Source organism: Thermoascus crustaceus (assembly GCF_041956765.1).
Source record: "Thermoascus crustaceus strain CBS 181.67 unplaced genomic scaffold VTN00scaffold_7, whole genome shotgun sequence".
In the NCBI taxonomy this organism is placed as follows: domain Eukaryota; kingdom Fungi; phylum Ascomycota; class Eurotiomycetes; order Eurotiales; family Thermoascaceae; genus Thermoascus; species Thermoascus crustaceus.
Window position 1 is genome coordinate 1,756,373 of NW_027192533.1, and position 22,282 is coordinate 1,778,654.

The 22,282-nt window shown below is 53.5% G+C and overlaps 10 protein-coding genes across 10 annotated transcripts; all 10 read right to left on the reverse strand.

Moving 5' to 3' along the window:
• Positions 1 to 13: 13 nt before the first annotated feature.
• Positions 14 to 742, reverse strand: VTN00DRAFT_9601 (uncharacterized protein; the record flags this gene model as incomplete). The annotated part of the gene is made up of 3 exons (XM_069436580.1): positions 14 to 52; positions 106 to 395; positions 487 to 742. The coding sequence occupies 3 exons, from the start codon at positions 740 to 742 to the stop codon at positions 14 to 16; spliced, it is 585 nt and encodes a 194-aa protein (XP_069285186.1).
• A 931-nt stretch (positions 743 to 1,673) lies between these two features.
• Positions 1,674 to 2,116, reverse strand: VTN00DRAFT_9602 (uncharacterized protein; the record flags this gene model as incomplete). Its single annotated transcript, XM_069436581.1, has 2 exons — positions 1,674 to 1,813; positions 1,903 to 2,116. The coding sequence occupies 2 exons, from the start codon at positions 2,114 to 2,116 to the stop codon at positions 1,674 to 1,676; spliced, it is 354 nt and encodes a 117-aa protein (XP_069285187.1).
• A 408-nt stretch (positions 2,117 to 2,524) lies between these two features.
• VTN00DRAFT_9603 (uncharacterized protein) lies at positions 2,525 to 3,488 on the reverse strand (the record flags this gene model as incomplete). The annotated part of the gene is made up of 3 exons (XM_069436582.1): positions 2,525 to 2,634; positions 2,696 to 3,318; positions 3,376 to 3,488. The coding sequence occupies 3 exons, from the start codon at positions 3,486 to 3,488 to the stop codon at positions 2,525 to 2,527; spliced, it is 846 nt and encodes a 281-aa protein (XP_069285188.1).
• Positions 3,489 to 4,171: 683 nt separating this feature from the next.
• On the reverse strand, positions 4,172 to 4,693 carry VTN00DRAFT_9604 (uncharacterized protein; the record flags this gene model as incomplete). Its single annotated transcript, XM_069436583.1, has 1 exon — positions 4,172 to 4,693. The coding sequence occupies one exon, from the start codon at positions 4,691 to 4,693 to the stop codon at positions 4,172 to 4,174; it is 522 nt and encodes a 173-aa protein (XP_069285189.1).
• A 1,134-nt stretch (positions 4,694 to 5,827) lies between these two features.
• VTN00DRAFT_9605 (uncharacterized protein) lies at positions 5,828 to 6,190 on the reverse strand (the record flags this gene model as incomplete). Its single annotated transcript, XM_069436584.1, has 3 exons — positions 5,828 to 5,875; positions 5,963 to 6,114; positions 6,172 to 6,190. The coding sequence occupies 3 exons, from the start codon at positions 6,188 to 6,190 to the stop codon at positions 5,828 to 5,830; spliced, it is 219 nt and encodes a 72-aa protein (XP_069285190.1).
• Positions 6,191 to 6,949: 759 nt separating this feature from the next.
• VTN00DRAFT_9606 (uncharacterized protein) lies at positions 6,950 to 8,703 on the reverse strand (the record flags this gene model as incomplete). Its single annotated transcript, XM_069436585.1, has 5 exons — positions 6,950 to 7,182; positions 7,237 to 7,499; positions 7,588 to 8,007; positions 8,061 to 8,458; positions 8,515 to 8,703. The coding sequence occupies 5 exons, from the start codon at positions 8,701 to 8,703 to the stop codon at positions 6,950 to 6,952; spliced, it is 1,503 nt and encodes a 500-aa protein (XP_069285191.1).
• A 597-nt stretch (positions 8,704 to 9,300) lies between these two features.
• VTN00DRAFT_9607 (uncharacterized protein) lies at positions 9,301 to 11,276 on the reverse strand (the record flags this gene model as incomplete). The annotated part of the gene is made up of 6 exons (XM_069436586.1): positions 9,301 to 9,832; positions 9,886 to 10,247; positions 10,298 to 10,456; positions 10,514 to 10,837; positions 10,923 to 11,017; positions 11,108 to 11,276. 6 exons carry the CDS (start codon positions 11,274 to 11,276, stop codon positions 9,301 to 9,303), a joined length of 1,641 nt encoding a protein of 546 aa, XP_069285192.1.
• Positions 11,277 to 11,808: 532 nt separating this feature from the next.
• On the reverse strand, positions 11,809 to 14,712 carry VTN00DRAFT_9608 (uncharacterized protein; the record flags this gene model as incomplete). Its single annotated transcript, XM_069436587.1, has 6 exons — positions 11,809 to 12,011; positions 12,385 to 12,775; positions 13,093 to 13,722; positions 13,776 to 13,867; positions 13,935 to 14,106; positions 14,656 to 14,712. 6 exons carry the CDS (start codon positions 14,710 to 14,712, stop codon positions 11,809 to 11,811), a joined length of 1,545 nt encoding a protein of 514 aa, XP_069285193.1.
• Positions 14,713 to 16,366: 1,654 nt separating this feature from the next.
• On the reverse strand, positions 16,367 to 18,498 carry VTN00DRAFT_9609 (uncharacterized protein; the record flags this gene model as incomplete). Its single annotated transcript, XM_069436588.1, has 2 exons — positions 16,367 to 18,380; positions 18,443 to 18,498. 2 exons carry the CDS (start codon positions 18,496 to 18,498, stop codon positions 16,367 to 16,369), a joined length of 2,070 nt encoding a protein of 689 aa, XP_069285194.1.
• Positions 18,499 to 20,390: 1,892 nt separating this feature from the next.
• VTN00DRAFT_9610 (uncharacterized protein) lies at positions 20,391 to 22,081 on the reverse strand (the record flags this gene model as incomplete). The annotated part of the gene is made up of 8 exons (XM_069436589.1): positions 20,391 to 20,665; positions 20,743 to 20,810; positions 20,876 to 21,264; positions 21,322 to 21,389; positions 21,454 to 21,490; positions 21,552 to 21,736; positions 21,793 to 21,928; positions 21,983 to 22,081. The coding sequence occupies 8 exons, from the start codon at positions 22,079 to 22,081 to the stop codon at positions 20,391 to 20,393; spliced, it is 1,257 nt and encodes a 418-aa protein (XP_069285195.1).
• Between the last annotated feature and the right edge of the window lie 201 nt (positions 22,082 to 22,282).

Consider the following 22,282-nt stretch of genomic DNA (forward strand, 5'->3'; position numbering starts at 1 on the left):
CTGATATCATATATCAAACCGCAAGAATCAGCGCAAACGCTACAATAAAAACCTATCGGGACTTCTCAGTAAATGCTCACAAAGCCCAAGAAAAATCAGACTTACAACCAACGTCGTCCCCCCCAACACCAAAATCTCCGGCCCCCGACTCAAGACCCTCTTCCGCTGCAACATCCTCTGCATGACAAAGTACCTCCTCGTCCCCACGACCACAGTCAAGATCGCCAGCGCGATATCGATGACCGTCAGCGCCTTTCCCGCGGCGAGGAAGGCTCTCGCCCTCGGGTTGGCCCGGTTCCGGCGCAGCTGGAGGATGAAGAGCTGGATGGTGAACATGGCGAAGGAGGCGATGACGTTGGAGGTGCGGATGTAGGCGAGGTAGGTTCTTTCGAGGGCTGCAAGGAAGTGGGTGTTAGTATTTTTATCGTAGATGGATGCTATCCATGTTGTAGGTGTGGATTTATGGATGGATGGATGGGATCTCACAATAATAATCCCTCGAATCGCCACCATGTTCATATATCGTCGGCTGGATGTACGTCGACCACCAGGTCTTGACGCGGTGGACTGCCGTCACGGCCCATTGGAGGATGGGAGGGTACGGCGATGGATCTGCTCGTTCTCCAGATTCTCCTTCTCCGTTCGCCTGCCCGGCGGGAGTGGGAGTTGTTTGGGAAGTTTCAGATCCGGTCTGGGTGTCGCTTGATGAGCGATCGCGGAGCTCGATTTCGTCATCGTTCATGGTGGATGTTGGATTTTATTTTATCATTTAAGGAGGTTAGCATGATCATATACGGTGGAAATAAGGCATTGTTCCTGTCTTGTACTATGGTCTTATTTCCAGGACGTTGTAGTATGATGGCAGACTAGGTAGATAGGTAGGTAGGTAGGTGGGAGAGATCGTAAATCATCCGCGGGATATCCCCCTCGCCCGTACAGCGGGGTAGACGGGGTGAGATTCACTTCGTAGCTATAAAATCCTAAATTAATGCCCTGGTTTAGGTACACATAAAGTTCAAGCTGCTGGTTGTCGCATCCCCCTTCTGAATAGCAGTTCAATCGTGCTCTTCTCGATTCCGTAAAACCTACTACCTACTCAATCATACCGTGCAGTCTGCCTACTCGTGGGATCGAGCTAATTAATCACATCTCTTCATCACTTCGTAAGAGATAGGATTTCACGCAACTCATATCTTCACATTTGTAGCGTCACTTGTCGTCATTTGTCATTATGTGATTCTTAGGTATCTACCTACCTAACCTACCTAACCTAGGTGAGAGAGGTCATGATGGTCTCATAAGGTTATGAAGTACCTTGGTACATGTTGTACTAGGTTTAATACCTAAGCAAGAGGTACCTAGGTACATAGACATACGGTAAAGTTTAGACAGTAAAATTTCGAACAAACAAATGAATAGGACAGGAAAACGAATAAGCAGGTAGAAGTAGTATTTGTGAGTGAGGTGGTTTGGAAGTAATTGAACGGAGGTTCTAAAGGGTAAAACAGGAGGTTCAGGTTTATTGAAGGAGGCGATGAATTTGATCGGCATCCACAGAAGAGTTACCCTCATTAGTTGCAGACCCTCATTTGTGAGTGATCTTCTCCTTCTCTTTCCAGGGGCGGAATCCTCATCATCTTCATCCTCTATCACCGCAGCCTGTACATCCGTTCCTACGAAATGGTGAAAGCCACTGAATCTTCCACCCCACCGCTCTCACTCTCATCCCTCTGATAGTCGTCCGGAGTGGTAGGACCGCCCCGAGAGACGTATCCAAACCAGCAACGGATACGCGGAGTGCCGCTGTTGATCGCTATAAATAACAGGCCAGGATCGTTATTATTTCATCCGTCTCGTCTTGGGTCGAATTTTTTTTTTTTTGGTTGTGTGTGTGTCTCTCACCAGAAAAGGATGAAGTTGACGTGCAACCAGCAAAGGTCTTGCCTCGATTTAGGACGTATTCTGCCCAGGTCGAGGCGTCGTACTTGTCGTAGTCGGCATGATAACCCGCGATGACGTTGCTTGGCAATAATCGTGGGCCCGGCAGCCAGTTCAGTGGTGGTTCGAGAGGCAACGGGGTGAAGTTTTGAGGAGATTTAAGGGCAGGACCAGACATTCTCAGCTGAAAAGGGAGCTTGCAGGCTACAAGACGGTGTCGAGCAAGGGATTGGTTGGCGAAAGGTAGGTATCACATAGATTGATATGGAACGATCCGCTGATTCCTTTCATTCAGGGATCAGCCCCCTTATATATAGATCTATCTACTAGGTCTTCTGCCATGGCCCGAGATTTACCCTCTTGCTGCCCAAAATGTGACACCTCGACGATCGATCATGTGACTGTCAGTGTATTTACGTCATGTGTGTTTTCATAGTCCATGCACCCATTATCGTGATTTAATTCTATCAAGTCGAGGGAAATGTAAACATCATTAGAATCGCAGTCGTACTGTTTTTCATTAGGTCATATGTACCCTCTGGGCAAGTATCCCCGTCAGACCACGTGTATCTCCAGAGATCCATCCCTACAACTTCTCAAACGTAGGAGTGCGCTTGTTGAGGCCCGAGAACAGGGCCGCCTTGATATCTGCCGTCTGGAGCGCGGCGCTGTTCCACGCGCCGGTGTAGCGGAGGCCTAGATGAACGCCGTCAGTCACTAGTCGTCCGAAGGATACAAGAGATAGGGGGAAACTGACCATCCTGCACCGAGTGATCCCGCGACCAGTTCAGCAGCTCCTTCGTCCCCTGCACCGCGACCGGACTCTTGCTCGCGATGAGTCCCGCCAGCTCAACGGCCGCGTCCAGCGCCGCCGCCTTGCTCTCGTAGACATTGTTGACGAAGCCCACGCGCAGCGCCTCGTCGGGCCCGAAGGTCCGCGCCGTCAGGGCCACCTCCTTCACCCAGCCGTACGACCCGACTATCTTGGGCAGCCGGCTCAGCGTGCCCACGTCGGCCGCGAGCCCGATGTCGACCTCCTTGACGGAGAAGCGCGCGTCCCGCGAGCACACGCGCACGTCGGTCGCCGTGGACAGGTCGATGCCCAGACCCAGCGTGAACCCGTGTAGCACCGCGATGACGGGCTTCTCGCACCGCTCGACCGCGCTGACGCAGTCCTGGAACTCGTCGATGTGGCGCCGCAGCTGGGCCGCCTTGCGCGCGGGGTCCTTGATGTCATCATCGGCGAAGAGGGTCTGCGAGGCGGCTTTGACGTCGAGGCCGGTCGTGAAGGCCTTGTCGCCGGCACCGCTGAGGACGATGGCGCGGACGGAGGGGTCGTGGGAAAGCTGGGAGAAGACCTGGCGGAGTTCAAGCCACATGCTGCAGGCCGGATCAGAACATGCTGTGTAACAGCCTGAAGCGTGGAAAGCAACTTACGGCTGGGCGAAGGAGTTCAGCTTGTCCGGGCGGTTGATCTCCACGTGGGCGACATACTCCCTGGGGAAGGAGACGTGGAAGTAGGTGAAGCTGAAGTAGTCGGTTGCTGGCATGGTCGCTGACCAGCAGGTAGCGGGTGTAGTCGAGGAGCAGTAGGTACCTAAGTAATAGGGAGAGAGACAGAGAAATGGGATGTGACCATATATAATCAAGGAGCAGAGAAGAGGTCAGCTTGTGAATAAATTCATCTAAAGAGCGTGAATAAAGGGAGTGATGTCCTGTTCAGCAGGACATGTATCTCGCGATGCGGAGGAGAAGCAACTCCACCATATCGGGACAGGCCTCGGCTTTCCCGATCACGTGTTGATAAGCCGAGGCTGACCGAGCGGATGTAGAACAGATCAGACAGGTGCCTGGATAGACAGATTGTGTTTATTCTTCTATCACTCAATTGCTTTCATGCTTGGATTTCTTCAACTACTTGTTTGCTTTATACAGAAATGTTCTGTGCTAAGGATTACTAGTTCATGCTTCTAACTGGAATGATCTCTACGCCGTAGAAGAAAAGGAGAATAGTTATACAGAACAGTTAATATTGCGTCAGACTATATTACAGGGCTCATAAGACATGATATCGTATCCATCGCAATCATCCATCACATGCAAGGAGAGATCCATCACTCATCAACCTCATCAACCAGGATATCAATCAAAAATCGACATGGAAAGGAGACAAGATGAACAACTGGACTCGTCAAGGGGAGATTTGCCGAATTGATGCTGAAGGTCGAGGCATTTACTCGATGGTGATCTTGCGCGCGCTGGGCGCCGTCGCCTTGGGCACGGTGACGGACAGGATGCCGTTCTTCAGGCTGGCGCGGACGTTCTCCTGGTCGACGCGCGTCGGGAAGGTGAAGGAGCGGTGGAACTCGCCGACGGAGCGCTCGCTGACCCAGTACTTGGCCTTATTGTTCGACTTCTGCACCTCCTTGCCTTTGCCGTTGTTGGAGGTGGTGTCGTCCTGGTTGCTGCCCTCGCCAGCCTCCGGAGAGTGGTACTCGCGCTCGGAGCGGCCCTTGATGACGAGGGTCTGGTGGTCGGTGAACTCAATCTCGATGTCCTTCTGCGGGATGCCCGGCAGCTCGCCGTCCAGGTGGTAGGCGTCGGCGGACTCGCGCACGTCAAAGCGCGGGGCGAAGCTGCGCAGGGAGGAGGAGGTGTTGCCGCGAGTCTGGCGGTGGACGTCGTAGTCGTCCAGCAGGCGGAAGAGGGGGGCGAAGTCGCCGGTGCCGAAGTGCGGGAACAGCGAGAGAGACATGGTTTGCGGTTGTTCTGGTTGGTGTCTTAAAGAGTTTCGGCTCGGGAAGTTTATCGCGAAGTCGTTCAGTTGTTGTTGTAGTGGTGGTCGTTCGATGTCTTCAGTCGTATTCTGATTGTGATTCTCGATCTGCTGAGCTGATGGTCGACGAAGGCCTGCCTCTGGCAGGGTTAATATAGCCGTGAGGCATGGTTCGAGAAGCTGCGATGGTTGAATTCATGATGGACTCTCGAAGGATCCAGAGCCGACGTGACATCATGCAACGACGAGGTCCGTCGATGGGATGAAGCATCATGAGACGGCGAGGCTTCTCGGCCCTTCGAGAGCACCCCACGTGATTCGCGAATCCCCGCGTTTCGTTGTCCGGATCGGGAAGAGCCGTGGATCGCTTCCGTATTCGGATATCCGCCTGGAGAGCTCTCAGTGGGTGGCGCAGAGTGTATGATGTCGCATGCTTTCTGCAGCTGGATCATGCCATACAGGATGTGTCTTGCTACTGGTGGCTCCTTCGAGAATGATCCTTGTCGTCATCAAGTGGCCTCCATGCGTAGGAACTGGATGAACGACTGGTGTAGATCTGGGCAGTGCTGAGTTGTAGCATCCTGATAAGACGTGTACATGTAGACCTCGTTAGAGCTGCGGCTAGAACGTTCCTCGGCAACCGGAGCGGAGGGGACTCGATGGACTTATTTAGTCTGAGGGTAAAATGGTGACATTCTACAGAAGAGGGCACACATTCTGTGATACACTCTACCTAGCACATCTATCTATCATCTCTCGCATTCATTCATAATTAGCATTGTATTATGTGATGTACATACATAATAATACATCTTCACTCGTCACAATATAGTACAAGGTCCCAGTGACCTGAGTGAGACACGGGATGATCATCTCGGCGGGGTCGAGCAGCAGCGCATTCATCCATTCAATGGCACCTGCATGGTGGTAATGCGCTGGGATGGCCGTATCGATGTCCGTCGTCGGTGTCCATACTATTGGATCGCGTAGCTTATGCGATGCTGTACACTGCGCCGGTGGTTTGACACGCGAAGAGCTCTTGGGTCTCGAATCGGGTAGGTTAGGTAGATCGGTAGATATGTTTGTCGAACGAGGAGCAGACTGAGATAGCGATCACTCCGACTCCGACTCTTCCGGCTGCATCACCTTCTCGTCGAGTTCCTGGTCAAGAAAACCGCGTTGGCACATCTCACACAAAACCCCAACACCAACCTATCCCATCACATCCAGGTCTCCTGCGATACTCACCCGTCCAAGCCTAGCCTTCAAATTCTGCAACTGGCTCTCCTTGATGACCAGGTGCCGGTCGTCATCGAGGTCCTCGACGATGTAGTCGTGTCGCTCCTCGTCGTACTTGAGGATGATGGCCTTGACGGACGGGTCGCACTCGACGAGGACTCCTGCGCGTATCGCGTTAGCTGCCTACCTTCCAAGTGATCGGAAGGGAAGGGACATACCTTTGACTGCGCGAGGCATTTTGTGTGCTTAGGTAGGTCTTGTTAGCTAGGTTAGAAGTGTAGGAATTGTTAAAGTGTTCAGGAAGATAGCACGTTGTGCTGTAGGTGCTGGTGAAGACGGGCGGAACGGATTTACAGCTCGGCCCCAGATCGTCAGGCACGGCATGCCAAGACCGACAGCATCTACTCCACCATCTACTTGTCCTCCATCTCCATCCTTTACATCACTGCTGATTCGCTCTGTTATCGATACAGATACCATTACTTGCTATCTGATTGTCCTCTGGATCATCTGTCGATAGATGAAATAGACTATTTCTGACCTACTAAGCTCTAGATGAGATCCCTCCATACATCATCTGAATGGGCACAACACATCAAACAAAATTACAAGTCCAAGAAAAAGATGGAAGCAAAAATAGGAAACGACACACACTCTAGTCTCGCCACCTCTCCTGTGATAAGGGAGAAGGTGGAGGAGTACTACAAAAAACCCCACCTGTCTAAGCCTGTAGGCTGGTGGGGTTTGTTCCTCCAAGAGGTAAGCCGTTTATCAGTGAGACACGCTGTGCTGGATGTGTCGAGGGAGGGGAGAAGGGTTCAGTCAGTCGTGTTAAGTATCCATTCATTAAGCTAGACTAACTATGTACAGTACGTGTAGGGTATCAACATGAACCGTGGACCTGATCAGCCCGGATTAAACAAGATGATCCAAGTCCTTGCTCTCTATATACTTATAAATTCATGTACTTATAGCTCAAGAGATGTACTGTATCAGCTACGAGCTGACGCTTTTCGTCCTGCTCTTCCCGCCCAGCCACTGCAGCAGCGCAATCGGCAGGATGCTCACAACCACCACGATCCCCACGACCAAACCTGCAGATCCCCGCAGGCCCAGCGTTGTGAACATGTCAGGGAACCAGAACGGGCCGATGAATCCCCACAGCTGGCGCACGAGGCCGATGAACACGCCGATGGAGGCTGAGTGCTCGTGGTGGCAGTCAATGGCGTCTAGATATCTCAGCACGGGCCCTGCGGAAGGTAGGATCAGAAGACAGGACTTACAGGTGATCAGAACAGTCGTGATGACCTGGTTGCCAAACGCCGCAATGGTGATCCCGACCAGCGGGGTCACGTTCCAGCGCATAGGGACGGCCCGGTCGAGCTGCACACAGAAGACGACGAAGCCGACGACGACGCACGCGAAGCCCAGGTAGCTGCTCCACAGGCGGAACTCGGGGTTCGGGCGCTGCCCGCCCAGGGCCTTGGTGCGGCGTTTCATGAAGAAGTCGGAGAAGGGGCCGCCGAATTGCTCACCGAGGACGGTGCTGCGGCAGTCAGCATGCTTCTGCGATTTGCGATATTTCAAGAAGAAGGAAGGGAAAGGAAAACGGGTCAGACAAAGACAGTGCATACCCGATGATGACCGACAAAAATTGGAGCCCAATCTCCTGCGCATTGAACTCGAACTTGAGCTCGAACAGCTGCGGGATTTCGACTGTCAGCAACACCGAGCAGAACCCGAACACGATAGCATAGCTGACGGCCGGTACGGCGATGTTGCGGAACCGCGCCAGCAGCAGCGGCTGGTAAAAGTCGGACAGCGAGAACGGGGTCGGGTCGATGCGGCGCACGCGCAGGTACTCAGCCTGGAAGGGGGTCAGGCCCGGCGGGTGCGGGCCCAGGTAGCGCGTCTCCGGGCCGAAGAAGAGGTAGCCGACGAACTGGGCGGCGTTGATGACGGCGAAGATCCAGTAGACCCATTGCCAGCCGAGGTGGTAGGTGACGAAGCCCATGATGAAGGGGCCGATGGGCGGGCCGAGTGTCACAAGCAGGCTGGTGATGGTCAGCAGAACGGTCCAATCAATCGTCAACGAGGATGCACGCACGTCCAGATGCCCATCTTCTGGCCGCGCTCGTGCTGGAAAAAGGTCTCGGTGACGACGCCCGAGCCGATGCCCATGGGCGGGCTGATGAAGATGGCGACGAGGACGCGGCAGGCCATCATGGCGCCATAGGAGCGGCTCTCAGCGCAGCCGATGTTGCAGACCATGGCGCCCAGCGTCGAGATCAGCCAGACGGGGCGGCGGCCGAAGCGGTTGGAGACGGGTTTCCAGAAGAAGGGGGCCACTCCGAGGAAGAGGATCTGGACCGAGGTGTAGTACGACGCCTTCTGCAGGGAGACATCGAACAGCTTGGCGAACTCGACGTAGGCGGGGATGACGCCGGACGCGATGAAGGTGGTCATCATGGCGTGGAAGGCGACGAGGCAGAGGTTCGCATGTTTCTACATCCGTCAGCAACCACGTTCGTCTCTGCAACACAGACAACGAGCGTACTCACCTTCCAACTGGGCCAATTGAGAGGGTCTGCCGGATCTGCGGAAGGAATGGGATCCAGCTGCAGCGTGCCATGGCGCTGCAGGATGTACTCGCGGTGCTCGGCCGAGATATCCAGGTCCGCAGTCTCGAGAGGCGCGGCATCAGCGGTCTTCTCTTCTTTCGCCATGTTGTTCGTGCTTTCGGCGGTCATCCTGCGCCGGAAGACGGGTGTAGTAGGGCGATGAGAAGGAGCAAGGCCGCATCAGCCATGGCACAGGGGGCGCGGGAGGGTATATATGAAGCGCGGCATCTGGCGACGGGCCGCGTCACAGCACGTGGTGGGGAGTTCGATGCTTGAACGGACCTTTTGACAGAACTCCTAAAGGTCCTCGGATGGCGATCGACAGCAGCCGGGCCAAGACGGGACGAGGCGGGCCAGATGAGTTAAGCACCGAGGGCGTTTTGCTGTCGGTGTTATTGGTGGACTTTTTCAGGGCAGAGAGACAAGCATCGCAGGTTTGTTACTCTGCATCGGTTGTGACAGGTTGAGACGAAAGGGATCCGGGGCACGTCCGGGGTTTCTCCGCAGATCTGTTCCACGCGGGGATCCCCCAGACTCACGCGGCATCACGCAATTCCTGGGGTTGTGGAGCTTGGCTGGCCTTATATTTGCCGACGTCTCTCCCGATGCCAGAGAAGAGGGAATCTAGATGCAGCGCCGACCCACGACGACAAAGGACGACAAAGGCCGGGTAAAACGTTTTCGCACAAAGCCTATGATGTCTAGAAGAGACTATGATACAATGCTCTACCGGTCTTGTGACTCGTCCTCGTCCTTTGTCCCTTCTGCTGCCCTCCAGCCCGTGCCCGCCTGCAGCAGCATCGTGCCCAATGCCAGCACACTGCCCACCAGAAAGAGCGTTCGCACCGCATCTTCATATCCATGCACCGCCACCTGCTGCTCCAGACCCGTCAAGCTGTTCACCAGCGCCGGGCTGCCCAGCAGCCGTCGGACGAGTTCCGCGTCCCGGATCCCATGCGCGGCAAGCCCCGTCTCCACACTCCGCTTCAGCACGCGTGAAAACAAACCTCCCCCGATCGCCGATCCGAAGCTCCCCGCAAAGCCTCGGAAGGTGGCCACGAGGGACGTCACGATGAAGTGTGTGTCCGGGGTCGTCAGGTGCAGCACGTGCGACAGCGTGTAGTTCAGCAGAGCCCCGGTGAAGAGTCCATTGGAGAAGGTCACAGCTACGTAGGCTGCGGTGTCTGAGGTGGGCGTCGAGAGGAAGGACAGCGTCAGGAGGGCCAGCGTGAAGAGCAGGTAGATGACCAGCGAGGAGCTACACCAGTCGTTAGTCGACTACGGAGAGAAAAAGCGGGAGGGAGAGCCTACATGTAGTAACTCCCTGCCTTGCGGATGTGCACCCATCCCACGAGCAGCCCGCCCAGCCCGAAACCCACGTTCGTCGGCACCAAGATCAGGCCTGCGGACGCCGGAGACCAGCCCCTGACGGCGATCGCGTACACCGGCGTGTAGAAGAGCACCGCCCACCGCGCCATCATCAACCCCAGCCCGGCAAAGCAGGTCAGCAGCACGCTGCGCGTCCGCAGCAGCGCAACCGGGATGATCGGTTCAGAGGCATACTTGGACTCGACGACCAGAAACACGACGAACAGGAGCATGAACAGCACGACCGGCATAGTAGGGACGTCGGGGGATGCCAGACTGAACAGTAGCAGGATGACGGAGCCTGTCTAGAGGCTGTCAGCATCGACCGTAAATCTCTTACTACTAGATGACCTACCAGTGTCACCATCCCCAGGTAATCAACTCTCGCCAGGTTCTGCAGCAGAGATCGCTTGCGCCAGTCCTTGCTGTCAACCTGCTGCTGCTCAGGGATCGCAAAGAACAGGAGATGGCCCGCCAGTAAGGCCACAGGGGCCTGCACCCAGTAGATAAGTCGCTATCACAGTCAGTCAGCCTGGGATCAACATCCAGCTACACCTTCTAAGCACCCCACCCATCCAAAAATCGGCGTTATGATCCCCGCTAAAACGGCTCCTGCCGCGACTCCAGTCGTATACCCCGTATTCACCATCCCGATAAACAACCCCCGCCGTTTCCCGCTCGCCAGATCCAGCACCAGCATAATCGACGTCGCCATGACCCCCGCGCTGCCGCACCCGGTCAGAACGCGGCCCAGGAGGAAGACGGCCAGCCTCCGCGCGGCAGCGGTGACAAGGAGACCGGTCGACGTGATCAGGCTGGAGACGAGGAGGTACAGCCGGGGGGAGAAGATCTGGGAGAGGCGCCCGCCGAGCGGGACAGTGCTGGACATGGCGATCTAGTAGCCCTATGTCAGTATATACGTAAACCAGGGATAGATGGCAGATTGCCTCCGTATTCAATCCAATTGGAACACGACATACCAGATACGCAGCCGTAAACCACGTCGCCTCCGAGAACGCATCCAGATCCGCGGCGATATCCGACTGTGTGGTCGAGATCATGGAGATGTTCGTTGCTGTTGTCGATCAGCTAGCTTGCCCATATGGTACTGTACATGTGCATCCACATGTTCATGTACCGTTATATATATAACATCAACCAGCACCTTGAATAAAAATAAGCACGCCCAGTAAGACCGCTATAGCCAGTCCTCGTGCCACGGTAATCCTTTTCTCTGTCTGCACACTGTTGAGTTCCGGGGAGCTCTCCAGCAGAGGCGTTGCCTCTGTTGGCGTTGAGTCCGGGGGGATGTCTTGTGCCGTTGTCATTGTCATTGTGGTGATAACAATACAGGTAATAAAAGAAAAATGGGTTTGTTATAACCAATTCATCAATATTGCACTGCAGATGTGGTCAGCTTGTTCATTATTACGGCCAAGAGAAGGAATTGAGACATCCACACGTAATGGATGACTTTCCAACATGGAAGAACAAGACGCGCATTTGTCATCGAGCTGTCACCGCGATAGATAAGCATGCATCCTGATCGGGAAAGGCAGAGATAGGGACACGTGATGATTCCAGACCCAGTCACTTGATCGGAGAACCCTAGCCCTTGCCCTAGCCCTAGTCCTGAGTTCCTGACAGAGTGCAAGGACCAGCATCCACGGACCAGGAGCGTGAGAGGAAAAGACGAGCACATGCCCAGAGCGGGCCTTGTGAGGCTACGTTTGAAGTATACCGTAACACCGCTGATTCTGATAACCTCCAACGGTCTCTATACCTGCCTCGGCAGCGATTGTCCAGCGTACCGGGTATGGACCGTCCGATCCCGTTTGATCCCGCCCCGCCAAGGGCGGGCCCGTTTCAGGTTCCGCCGGAGAGGGATCCGCGCTTGGCGGTCGTGTCGGTTAGACCAGACTCCGCCGGGTGGACCGCTTGCTCTGTACGCTGTTGTTGTTGTTGTTGTTGTTGTTGTTGTTGTTGTTGTTGTTGTTGTTGTTGTTGTTGTTGTTGTTGTTGTTGTTGTTGTTGTTGTTGTTGTTGTTGTTGTTGTTGTTGTACAGCTACTATATCATATCTGGAGAGTATTGTAGGTGGTAAACCATAGGCAAAGACAGCCCCCGAATCGAATCAAAACATAGCACAAGCGGCAAGGTGGATGGGTTGGATAGGGTTGGGGGGAGGTGCTGAAAGATATGATATAGTAGTGTATAGTGTATACTGGCAAGATGTGCGGAGGGAAAGCTTTTTTTTTGCTGGTAAAGTGCAAAACACAAAACACAAGTTCATACTATCTAGATACTAGCCAGCTTCCCCAACAGAAGAAGGATTGCTCGGTTCAACCCTTTCCTAGGAGTTACTCCTTAGGTATCAGCTGAATCTTCCAGGAGCATATCCGACTCCTATCCACCTCTGTGGACGGATCACCAACACCCATACAGTGTCCGTTCTCTGTGAACCTGCTCAGCATGCCAACTAGCGTTCTATCGTTTCCAAGAATGGCCACTTCAACTGAATCCCCGTTTCGTATGGTTCCTGCTTCGTCCTTGTGAGCGCCCGCGCCGCGAAGCTCAAAAAAGGTCGCTTCATCCGCCGCTGCAGGAAGGATAACTTGGGCCGTCGCTTCTTCAAGCACACGACTCATCGCTTCGAATTCCTCCATAGGCTCAACAGCTCTTTTCCCGTTGCTACCCCCACAAACGGTCCTGTCATTCGGATCCACTCCTTCAGGACTCCGCCGGGACATCCAGGGTAGAATATGTTTCAATGCCTTTGCAGAAAGCCAATGGCCTGAGCTGTGTTTGATCTGGTAGGGTCGGTAATATTCAAGCTGCTTATGGGTAAGTCGCTGTAGCACAATAGGGTGCGATTTTAAGATTCAAGAGGAAATATAGTATATCAGAGGCTCCTCATTCGAGGGTGTCTTGACTTGGATCTCAAAAAACTAGACTCATCTGGACCGTGGAATACAGATCCTTTGCCTGTTGTGGTTGATGAGATGTTGTCATCCCCCGTTAGTTGCGCCCTCCGAATTTCGCGATCAATGTCGTCCGGTGATGCTTTCTTGATATCGTCATCTTTATAAGCTGTCAATTTCTAGGCCCGTCTTCTCGCTTCAGTAATAATGTGGACGCCTATCCAACTTACTGAGTTGTCACATGAATTTTCCATCGTCAGGTACTCCGGCTCTTCCGCTTCCTTCCAGTGCGCTTTATCCAGCTCTAATCTGAACCTTATCGCTTGAGAAACATTTGTAGCACTCCCTATCACTTCATTTTCCTGCGCGACCTGCACCATCTTGCCCTGCTTCTCGTTTGCCTGCTTAATACCCGGAAGATCTTCTGCCACAGGGACATGTGGAGCAGAGGGACGACGTACGGGACCATTCCCATCTACCAGAGTTAACCCAGCAAACGTCAGGATCGATGTGTACTTGATCGCCACAGCCTGCACTACTCCCTCCAGCAGATCCATCCATCCAAAGTCGTTCCTCTCCTGCATCAGCCCGAACGACTTGCCGTAAAACAGCTCCGTCACGACGTCGAACGCGTACATCTGAAGCCAATTCCCCAGGTCGAACGGCTTCCCCGCATCCGCAATCTCTCCGAGGTGCTGCATGAAGAGTTTGGAGCATTGGTTGACGTATGGCTCGGAGTTGAGCACTGAGCTCATGGTGTACGCATTACTAACAGCGCGGCGGTGTCGCGCGTGCTCTTTCTCATCGCGGTAAGTGAACATGTTATCGTAGCCGTGTTTCCACGCGTAGTACATGTCAGTCTGAAGGCGTAGTTAGGATGCAGCGCAGTATGTGGAATTCGTGCCTAACCCACCTTATTGAACTTCGAATTCGGCCTGTAGATAAGTTTGATAGCTTCAGGGTCAGAGATGCTGACCTGATTCGGCGCCACGCGGACAAATTTCCCTATAAACGACATCGTCTATAAGCTTCTCTTTTCGCTGTACCCTGTACGTCTAACAGCAACACTCACCATATTTCTCATGCAAAGCGATCTCCGTCTTCTCCGCCGACCCAGCCCAGACCTCGTACGCCTGCCACCAACGGGTGAGTTTCGCCGGGAAGGGTCCCGGGATGTGGCTCAGGGGGTGGAAGAATAGCTGTCTAACGACGTAGACGAGGAAGCCGACGGGGACGAGGACTAGCTAGTAGGCTTGTAGTGAGAGTATAATCTTTGCGAATGCTGCCATGCTGGAATATCCAGGAAGTAGATGCTATCTTCTCTTTCGTCTCTCTTCCCCGTGATCGTGTTGGGGTCCGTATCGTCCCCTATATAGCTAGGTACCTATCCTATCGACAAAAGTCGATTCTATAACGGATATACCAGTTTACTGACGATTCCCCACTCTTGTATACACATTCGCCGATATGAAATACACATTTTGAGGAATGCGATCCGTGCAAGGGGAGATCTGCGCGGGGTATCGGTGGCACTGCGTGACTCGGTAGCCGATGATGTGACCTCTTATCTTTTTCGGTCCCGACTCAGGGTCCGAGATATTGGGACAGAAAAGATCCCGGGGGAGCGGAACGGGGAGATCGAGTAGATATGAAGAATATGGAATGTGGAGGGTTCTGGATGGATGGGATGGGATGTGTAATCCCCCACTCTTCTGGGAAATCCCGGGGTCTGCTAATAGCATATTGTTAAAATAAATAATGGATATATAAAGTCCGGTATTTGAAAGGCTTACCTCGGTCCTCATTGTGATATAAGCATCGTTGGTCTTTCGATAATCATCTGCAGGCATTATAGCGCAGAGTGAGTCGATCAGGGGAATGTTTATTACGCCTCAGTAACTGCCAGCGAACAAAACACAATTGACGATACATGTGATATTCCAGGAAAAGCCCTTCAACAAAGTTGTGTAACCTCCCCACTTTAACACTGCTCGACCCCGCCTCGCGTAACCTATATCCTTGCGGGGTGCTCTCACCCTAATTATGGACTGTGAGTTCGGCTATTCATGGCTACTATGATGAATACGTACCTAGGTACCTATCTAGAGTATTTTCTGAATGTTCATTTAGACATTTATCCCAGATTACTGCCCGTTTTTCAAGACTTAAAGGGACTACGGGCCGAGTTCAAGAAGCCAAAACACCCAACCGGGAGTCTACTACCTAATAGAATAATCAATTATAAATTCTGCAAACCCTAAGTCAGGGATTATTCAAGTAGCTTACGTAGGGCAGTGAAATAAATAGGAATAACACCACATTATTGCCTGCTCTCTATGACTTCTTATATGAGAGATCTATCCTTCTAGATATATATAAATAACCTCAGAAAGGATCCCTATTAGTTTTACAGTACAATATCAAGGATAAACAGTGACGAATATATAAAAGACCGCAGCAGTTCGTTCCTCTCAACAAACTTCCCCAATCATCTTCCAACCGCTCATTAGCTACAGGCAGTGGCGCATACATACCTATTGAATAAAATAATGCAGCGTCTTCAGAAGCGACGAACTTGACAGAATCGACTCAAATACTCCATCTTAAATTCTGGAAATGGCGAAACTATTTGTCAGCAGAGCACAGCCATACTTCGCAGTCATTCGAACTTGTTAGCCAGATATCATAAGTTTCACTGCACCCTTAGGCCTCCCATATCCAATTCTATTAGAAAATGGGTATATTTCATGAGGAGAATACAATCAGGACCCTCTATTCAGACACATGAGACCCATGCAAGGGGGTGAGGGCACGCGGGGTAATTCCGCAGCGGTCTAAGACCGCCGTATGCAAACACCTACCCTAACCTACCTAATCGTTGGATTGGACCCTCACCACCAATGTGAAAAGGTTAGAAGACCCCTATTATTGTTTCAGGATCACACGTGATGTGTTCCTCCTTTTCTAGCCACATAATAGATAGACTACCGCATGGGCTGGGGCCGGGGGCGGCGAACGCGGAAGTGCCGGAATCTAGCGTCGGTAGTAGTCCGGCAGTAGATAGCTAAGCTCATGGTGATGGGGGTAGTTTACTGTAGTCTAGTGGAGTCGTCAGGTGCACTCCGTACGCAGTGTTTTGAGGTCTGGAAGAGTGGAGAAAGATAAAATACACTTGCCTATCTCTGTTCGGTAGTACGAGACAGTTGTACGGTCGGTTAGATTTGGAGTTGGAATTCTTGAATTCAGTCATCCTATATTCGAAAAATGATGACTACCGCTGAAACTATTGCGGAATATATATACAACAGAACGTATTTCAAAATGTATATAGAAATACAGGCCTGCTCGCTGGTAACAATAACGGGGAAAAGATTACATTTACAATTCGGGACAACGAAGTGAAGGAAAGACACGAAGACACTGGGTGTTGCCTCCCCACGCAACTACTAACCAACACAAACGCAGACAGGCTAGAGAACTTCAAGATGGGTATATAGAGAAAGGTTAGGAGGATTTAGCATCCGCGAGGATCACATCGGACGCCTTCTCACTGATCATGTAGATCGGGAGGGCGATGTAGTAACCGGGGATCTTGGGGAAGACGGAGGCGTCCACGACACGCAGGCCGTCGACACCGCGGACCTTGAAGTTGCTGTCCAGCACGGCGTTCGGGTCAGAGTCCGCACCGATCGGGCAGGTGCAGGAGGCGTGGTGACCCCAGGCCTCGCGCTTGATGAAGTCCTTCATCTGAGCCTCAGTGGTGACGTTAGGGCCGGGCCAGGTCTCGGTGAAGTCGCCATCCAGGGGAACGAGGGACTCGAAGATCTGGCGGGAGAACTGCATTCCTTCGTACTGGGCCTGCAGATCCTTATCGCCGGCCATACCCTCCATGTTGCCCGCGTCGAAGTTGTTGAAGTTGATGATCGGGGTGTCCCGAGGGTCCGCGGAGCGGAGCTCGACCGTACCGGCGTTGTTGCGGCTGTGAGCCTTCAGGACGATCCAGGCCCAGTGCTGAGCGTCGCGCAGGGCATTGTCACCGTAGCCGGGGAAATATCCGCGGAAGTCAGCTGGCGCACCAGAGATGAGGAGGTCAGGGTCACCTTCGGCGACCGAGGATTTGCGGATAACGGCGATAGCGATACCGTTGGTGCCGTAGGTGCCCCTCCACAAGGCGTTCTCCTCCCACTGTTCGAGGCATGGATCAGGCTGCTGCATCATGAACGTGCACTTCTCGGTGATGACGAAGGAGGTTGGGGACTTTCCGATGACACTCGTCTCGTAACGGTCCTGCATGTTCTTACCGACACCGGGCAGGTCGACCAGAACCGGGATGTTGAACTTCTGCAGCTCTTCCTTGGGGCCAACACCACTGAGCTTCAGGATCTGGGGAGTGTTGAATGTTCCGGCAGACAGAATCACCTCACGGGTGGCGTTGATGCTGCCAGGCTTGCCAGGACCCGCGCTTCCAGATCGGGGGTCGGCTCTGTACAGACTCTTACCCTGCAGGAAGTCCACTCCAACGGCCCTGGGCTTGTCGCCGGACGTGTCAAACCGCACGTTGGTCACCAGAGTCTCAAGCAGAACGTCCAGGTGGTACTTGCGGGAACCATCCGGGTTGACGGCCTTTATCGTCTCGATGACAAAGTCGCGAGGGCCGGTGCGTCTCTGTTCGCCGGGTACGACGGCGAGGGGAACCTGGTAGGGACCGAGATCCTGATCACGGGTGGCGCCATCGTTGTTAAGGTCTCGAAGGAGGACCTCGCCGAGACCAGTAACGGTGTTGACTATCTTTCCCAGGAGACTCTTTCCAGCAGCAGTCGCGGACGCCAGGATCAGAGACAGCAGCTTCTGGTCCTCGACGACCAGTCTCAGATCCGTCAGGCTGGTCGTCAGCCAGCCGTCGAAACCATGGCCCGCGATGCCGTTTGGAAGGTACCGGGCTCGCTCGAGTCGCTCAAAGTACTGGCGCATTTTCTTCGGGTCCCAGGAGTCATCACCAGTGATCTGGGAAATGTATGACCAATCGCTCTCGTGCGGGTAGATGGTAATCATCGCGTTGTGCATGGAACAACCACCGAGAGTCCCCGCACGGGGATACAGGATACCCAGCGGCTCGGAGTTCGCTGGAGGGTTGGGTCCAACATGGAGCTCGCCCGAGGGAGTCCGGTAGGTCATCTTGGAATCTTCCTCCTGGCGCGTCAGGTTCTGGTAGTGGTTGACGAAGTAGTCCCATCTCATGGGCTCATATTCCGTGGATTGCAGCTGCAACGCCGGAGCGCGCGCTTTCGTAGCGTTGCCCTGGTCGTCACCAGCATCGATCAGGAGAACTTTGTAACCTCCCATGGCCAGTCTCGATGCCAGAGGAGCGCCTCCGGGGCCGGAACCGACCACAATATAGTCATACTCGGTGGAAAAGTCCGCGGTGCTAGTGATCGTTTCGATAGGCGGCTGGGTTGATTCACCACGTTTGTGTGTTTCATGAAGACGTTTATGCTGCTCATGCACTGGAGAATGATTCCTATTGCAATACCTGTTAGAAAGGGGAGAACCGCATACAGGGACATCTCGTTGGGCGCTTACGAGGCCAGGACGGCCGAGAGGAGAGAAACCCAGGTCAGAGCCTTAACGACGAGCATCTTTGCAGATTGACTCCTTCGACAACAGCTCTAAGGGAAGAATCGAAGAGAAAAGAATGACTGGGGTGAGAAAGAAGACAGGCTGAAGCAAGGAACGATATATTATAAAGTCCAGAAGTTCAGAATCCAGCTATCCGTAAATAGTATCGCATGTATAGAGAATGACAGCCCCTTAAACTAAGGGATCGGCGACCCAGCGCGTAGATGTGCAAGGCGTACGCACGTAGTAGTGTGTAGTATCTTCGGAAATCCCACTGGATTGATCTAGCTGAGTCGGTTCGCTTTCTGATGCCGAAGGACCACCTGTCACTGGAGAACCGTTGAAACGGGGTACCTCACAGACCAGCTAGCACACGCAGACAACCGAACATTATCCACCGTCACATGTGAAGCTGTATGCGGGCTCCTTTAGGTGCAACGGTCGATCGACAGAGGCTAACCTTCAGCCAGAAAGCGGAGGACCCCCGATCCAGCCGGGGGGAGGCAGGGGACTTAGCGGAGACCAGAGAAGCGCGTTCCTTACGATGGAAGCCGTCTGCAGAACGATATTCCTTCTCGACCCCTGTCAGGGGTTCGGCATCGGCGTCCAAGCAGCCTGCGAGACGGCTTGCAGATTGCAGAATACCATCCACAAGGGAGGGCCGTCCGTGCAGTGCAGGCGAAGTTCCCCAGCAACGGGATGGATCACCAAGACAGCTGCAGCGGGGCCATGGGCTGCAGGCTTAGTTGTGTAACCTGGTCATCCGAAGGACAGGCAAAAAAGGGACATGACAGGAATGCACTCCACAGTAGAAAGTGAATAAACAAGTCCACTCGAGTTGGCAATGCTTCGTCCATGTACTTTTTACTATCCGTAGGGCAGCCTATCCTGAGAGACATTTTCAGGGACAATGATCCCTCACCACCATGGCAGGTACACAGTACACGGTATACCAGGTCGGGATCTGAAAATCCCCTGTCGAAGGGGTAACGAGAGGCCCTGATCATGTCAGCAATGGTGGTCTACTGCATATGGCTATGGGACTGACTCCGTCTTACCGTCTCCCGGTGGCTTGAAGCGGTGCCATCAGGAACACCGCCATCGTCGAGGTCTGGACTCCGCCAGGAAGCGAGCAACAGGAACCGAATTGGGTAAAGAGAGCCGCGCCTAGTCGAGCGGGAAGCGTCCCGTCTTCTTTGGAGAGACGAGGACGACGTTGCAAATGTCAGGCATCGTGGGCCCGCTTGGCGCCGGCGACGATCTCGTGGTCTTGCCTCTCCTGCTTAGCGGAGGCGCGTCTGAAGCGGCGGAGCGGTGGAGAGAAGCCCCTGACTGTGCGGGAGCGGACATGTCACCAAGTGCCGCGGACGAGCTACAGGGTACACAAGCTTTGCCGAAACAATGTAAATCGAATTAAACGTCTGACTAAGACCTCTCGTGCTAGCGAATCCGCAGTTTTGTTTTAGGGTCGCGACGGCGTCTCTCGGCTCTGCGGCAGGCGAGTTAAATCTATTATAATGAAGCGTCCGTCCCCCCGCTACCCACTGCCGCGTGCCTCCACAGCGCGGCACTTGTGACTCGGTCTTCCGGACCTATACTCTGTGTCCGAGCCGGTCTATCACGGCTCGGATTTTTGGCCTGAGGGATATGCCGTGCGTGGATTCGTACCATCTAGGTATGTATCTTCAGAGAGGCGTCAATCGGAGTTCCCTATGTACAGTGCACGCCGTATTAATGGGGATACATGGAAAGAAAAGTAGACGGAAGAAAATGAGAGACGAATGTGAGATGTCGAAAAAAAAAAGAAATTTTTTGAACCGCAGCTACGCCTAGGCGCTGGAGAGATATCAATACTAAAATGGACGTAGGATAGGAAAAATAATACGGAGAGAATGAACGTTCGTAAAGCGGGTTACGGCCTTGCCAGGTGGGCCCGACTCGAGGCATCCATGTCGACCAGCGGCACGAAATCAGATGTATCCTCCTTGGGCTTGTGGGAGATCTTGTCCAGGCGAGAGCTGGCCGGCGTGCCTCGGGACATGGACGCCATGGTGCTTCCATGCGTCGTGCTCTTGAAAACGCTCGGGAACATATGCATGAGCAGAGACCGGATGGCCGGCAGGCAGGCACAGATCACGCCCACGTCAACCTCGATCGTGCTCCAGTACCCGACCGCGACGTAGTCCCCTGTAGCGTCCAGTTAGTCTCCCAGCGCGAAATAGGGCCCTGGACTTGGTGATGATGGTGCGAAATGGTCTACTCACAAGTTACGTTGTGGGTATTGCCATACTGGATCAGCGATTGCAGGCGAACAATGCTGACCACCGTAACGCTGTGAAATATATATAGTCAGCCGTTGTTGCTGCTTCTTTCTTGTCTCTGCTAGAGCGGACTCACAAGCTGCCCACGCTGAACATGATCATCACCGAGATCTTCTTGCGCAACGACAGCGACAGCTTGCTCAGCTCGTACAGAGGCAGACACATCGTCACTATGTCCAGAAACATGTTGACGGCCGCACCCGCCCACGCCTGCGCGTTGATGTTGTTGCACTTGTACGGTCCAGGATACTCCCCGTCCCAGTGACGCCAGGCGGCATTGATAGGCCGGCACTGGAATACAGAGATGAGCACCCAGACGATGAGATAGCACACATTGAGTGCAATGACGACATAGGTCGCTATCCGGAACGATTTCTTCGGGAAGATACGGAGGTAAAAGAAACAGATCGAGATCTTCGTCAGGGGTAGGATACTGAGGTACACAGATTCGTCGAAGTAGTAGATCTATTTCCCCGTCAGCGTTGCTCATACCGCCCCGTGCGACAATAATGGGAAACGGACGTAGAGAATACGGGTGATATTATCGAAAGGAACTTTCCACATATCCAGGCCGAGGCCTAGATCGGCGACTGTAGAAAGAAGTCAACCTCGGCCCATCAGGTTCGTAACAAGCTACCTCCAGGGTATACATACGGACCACAGAAAGAGCGGTAAGCGGTATCACCAACATCTATGGGCCTTAATTAGTTTTTATTTCCCTTTTCCTCCAGTCCTCCGTGGGTCATCCTTACCATGGTCAACACCATCGTCCAGTCATCCCATCCAAACTGACCACCGAAGTAAGGCAACCTCGAAGCCATCCGGAGAAGAAACGCCAGAAAAGCTATCGCCCCTCCAACCACACCCGTCACTGATACAGCCTTTGTGCGGTCACGTACCGGCGCGCCGCATGCTGTCGATGTGACATTCTTGGTCGCTGAAGGGGGAAAGGTCAGTCGAGAGCTGATCTAGATGGGCTCACAGCACACATACTCAAGCTCTCCCTGATTGTGCAGCTAGTAGCAACGCAAAGCTCGATTTTGCTGTTCAGTTCGGGATTCGTACAAATACATGCTTGATCTGTCGGTGCGCAGGGTGATCCGGGAATCGACGAGACAATGCATTTTAGCTGCCGACAAGTCAGTTTTTCAAGGCCCACGCATCATCAGCAGGGGGTTCATACTGCACAGGGAGGCAACACGCCCGCAAGGGCACTTAGGTCCGCTTGCGCTGCGGTGGTGAAGACAGCTGCTGCCACTGCTACTATCGAAAGCAGCTTCATGTTGGCAAGTTTGGCAGCGAGGCAACAGTATGAGGTACTGTTGTGGTTGTCCTAGGCGGCTGGTCACAGACGCCCAGCGAGAAAGGGGTTTTATTTACTTCGGCCGCTACGTTGAGGTCGAAGACATACATAGTATGCTCGACCCTGGCTGGCCGTTTCTTGGACTCAGCTGTGCCTCTCCGGGATCATGGTACGGGAGTA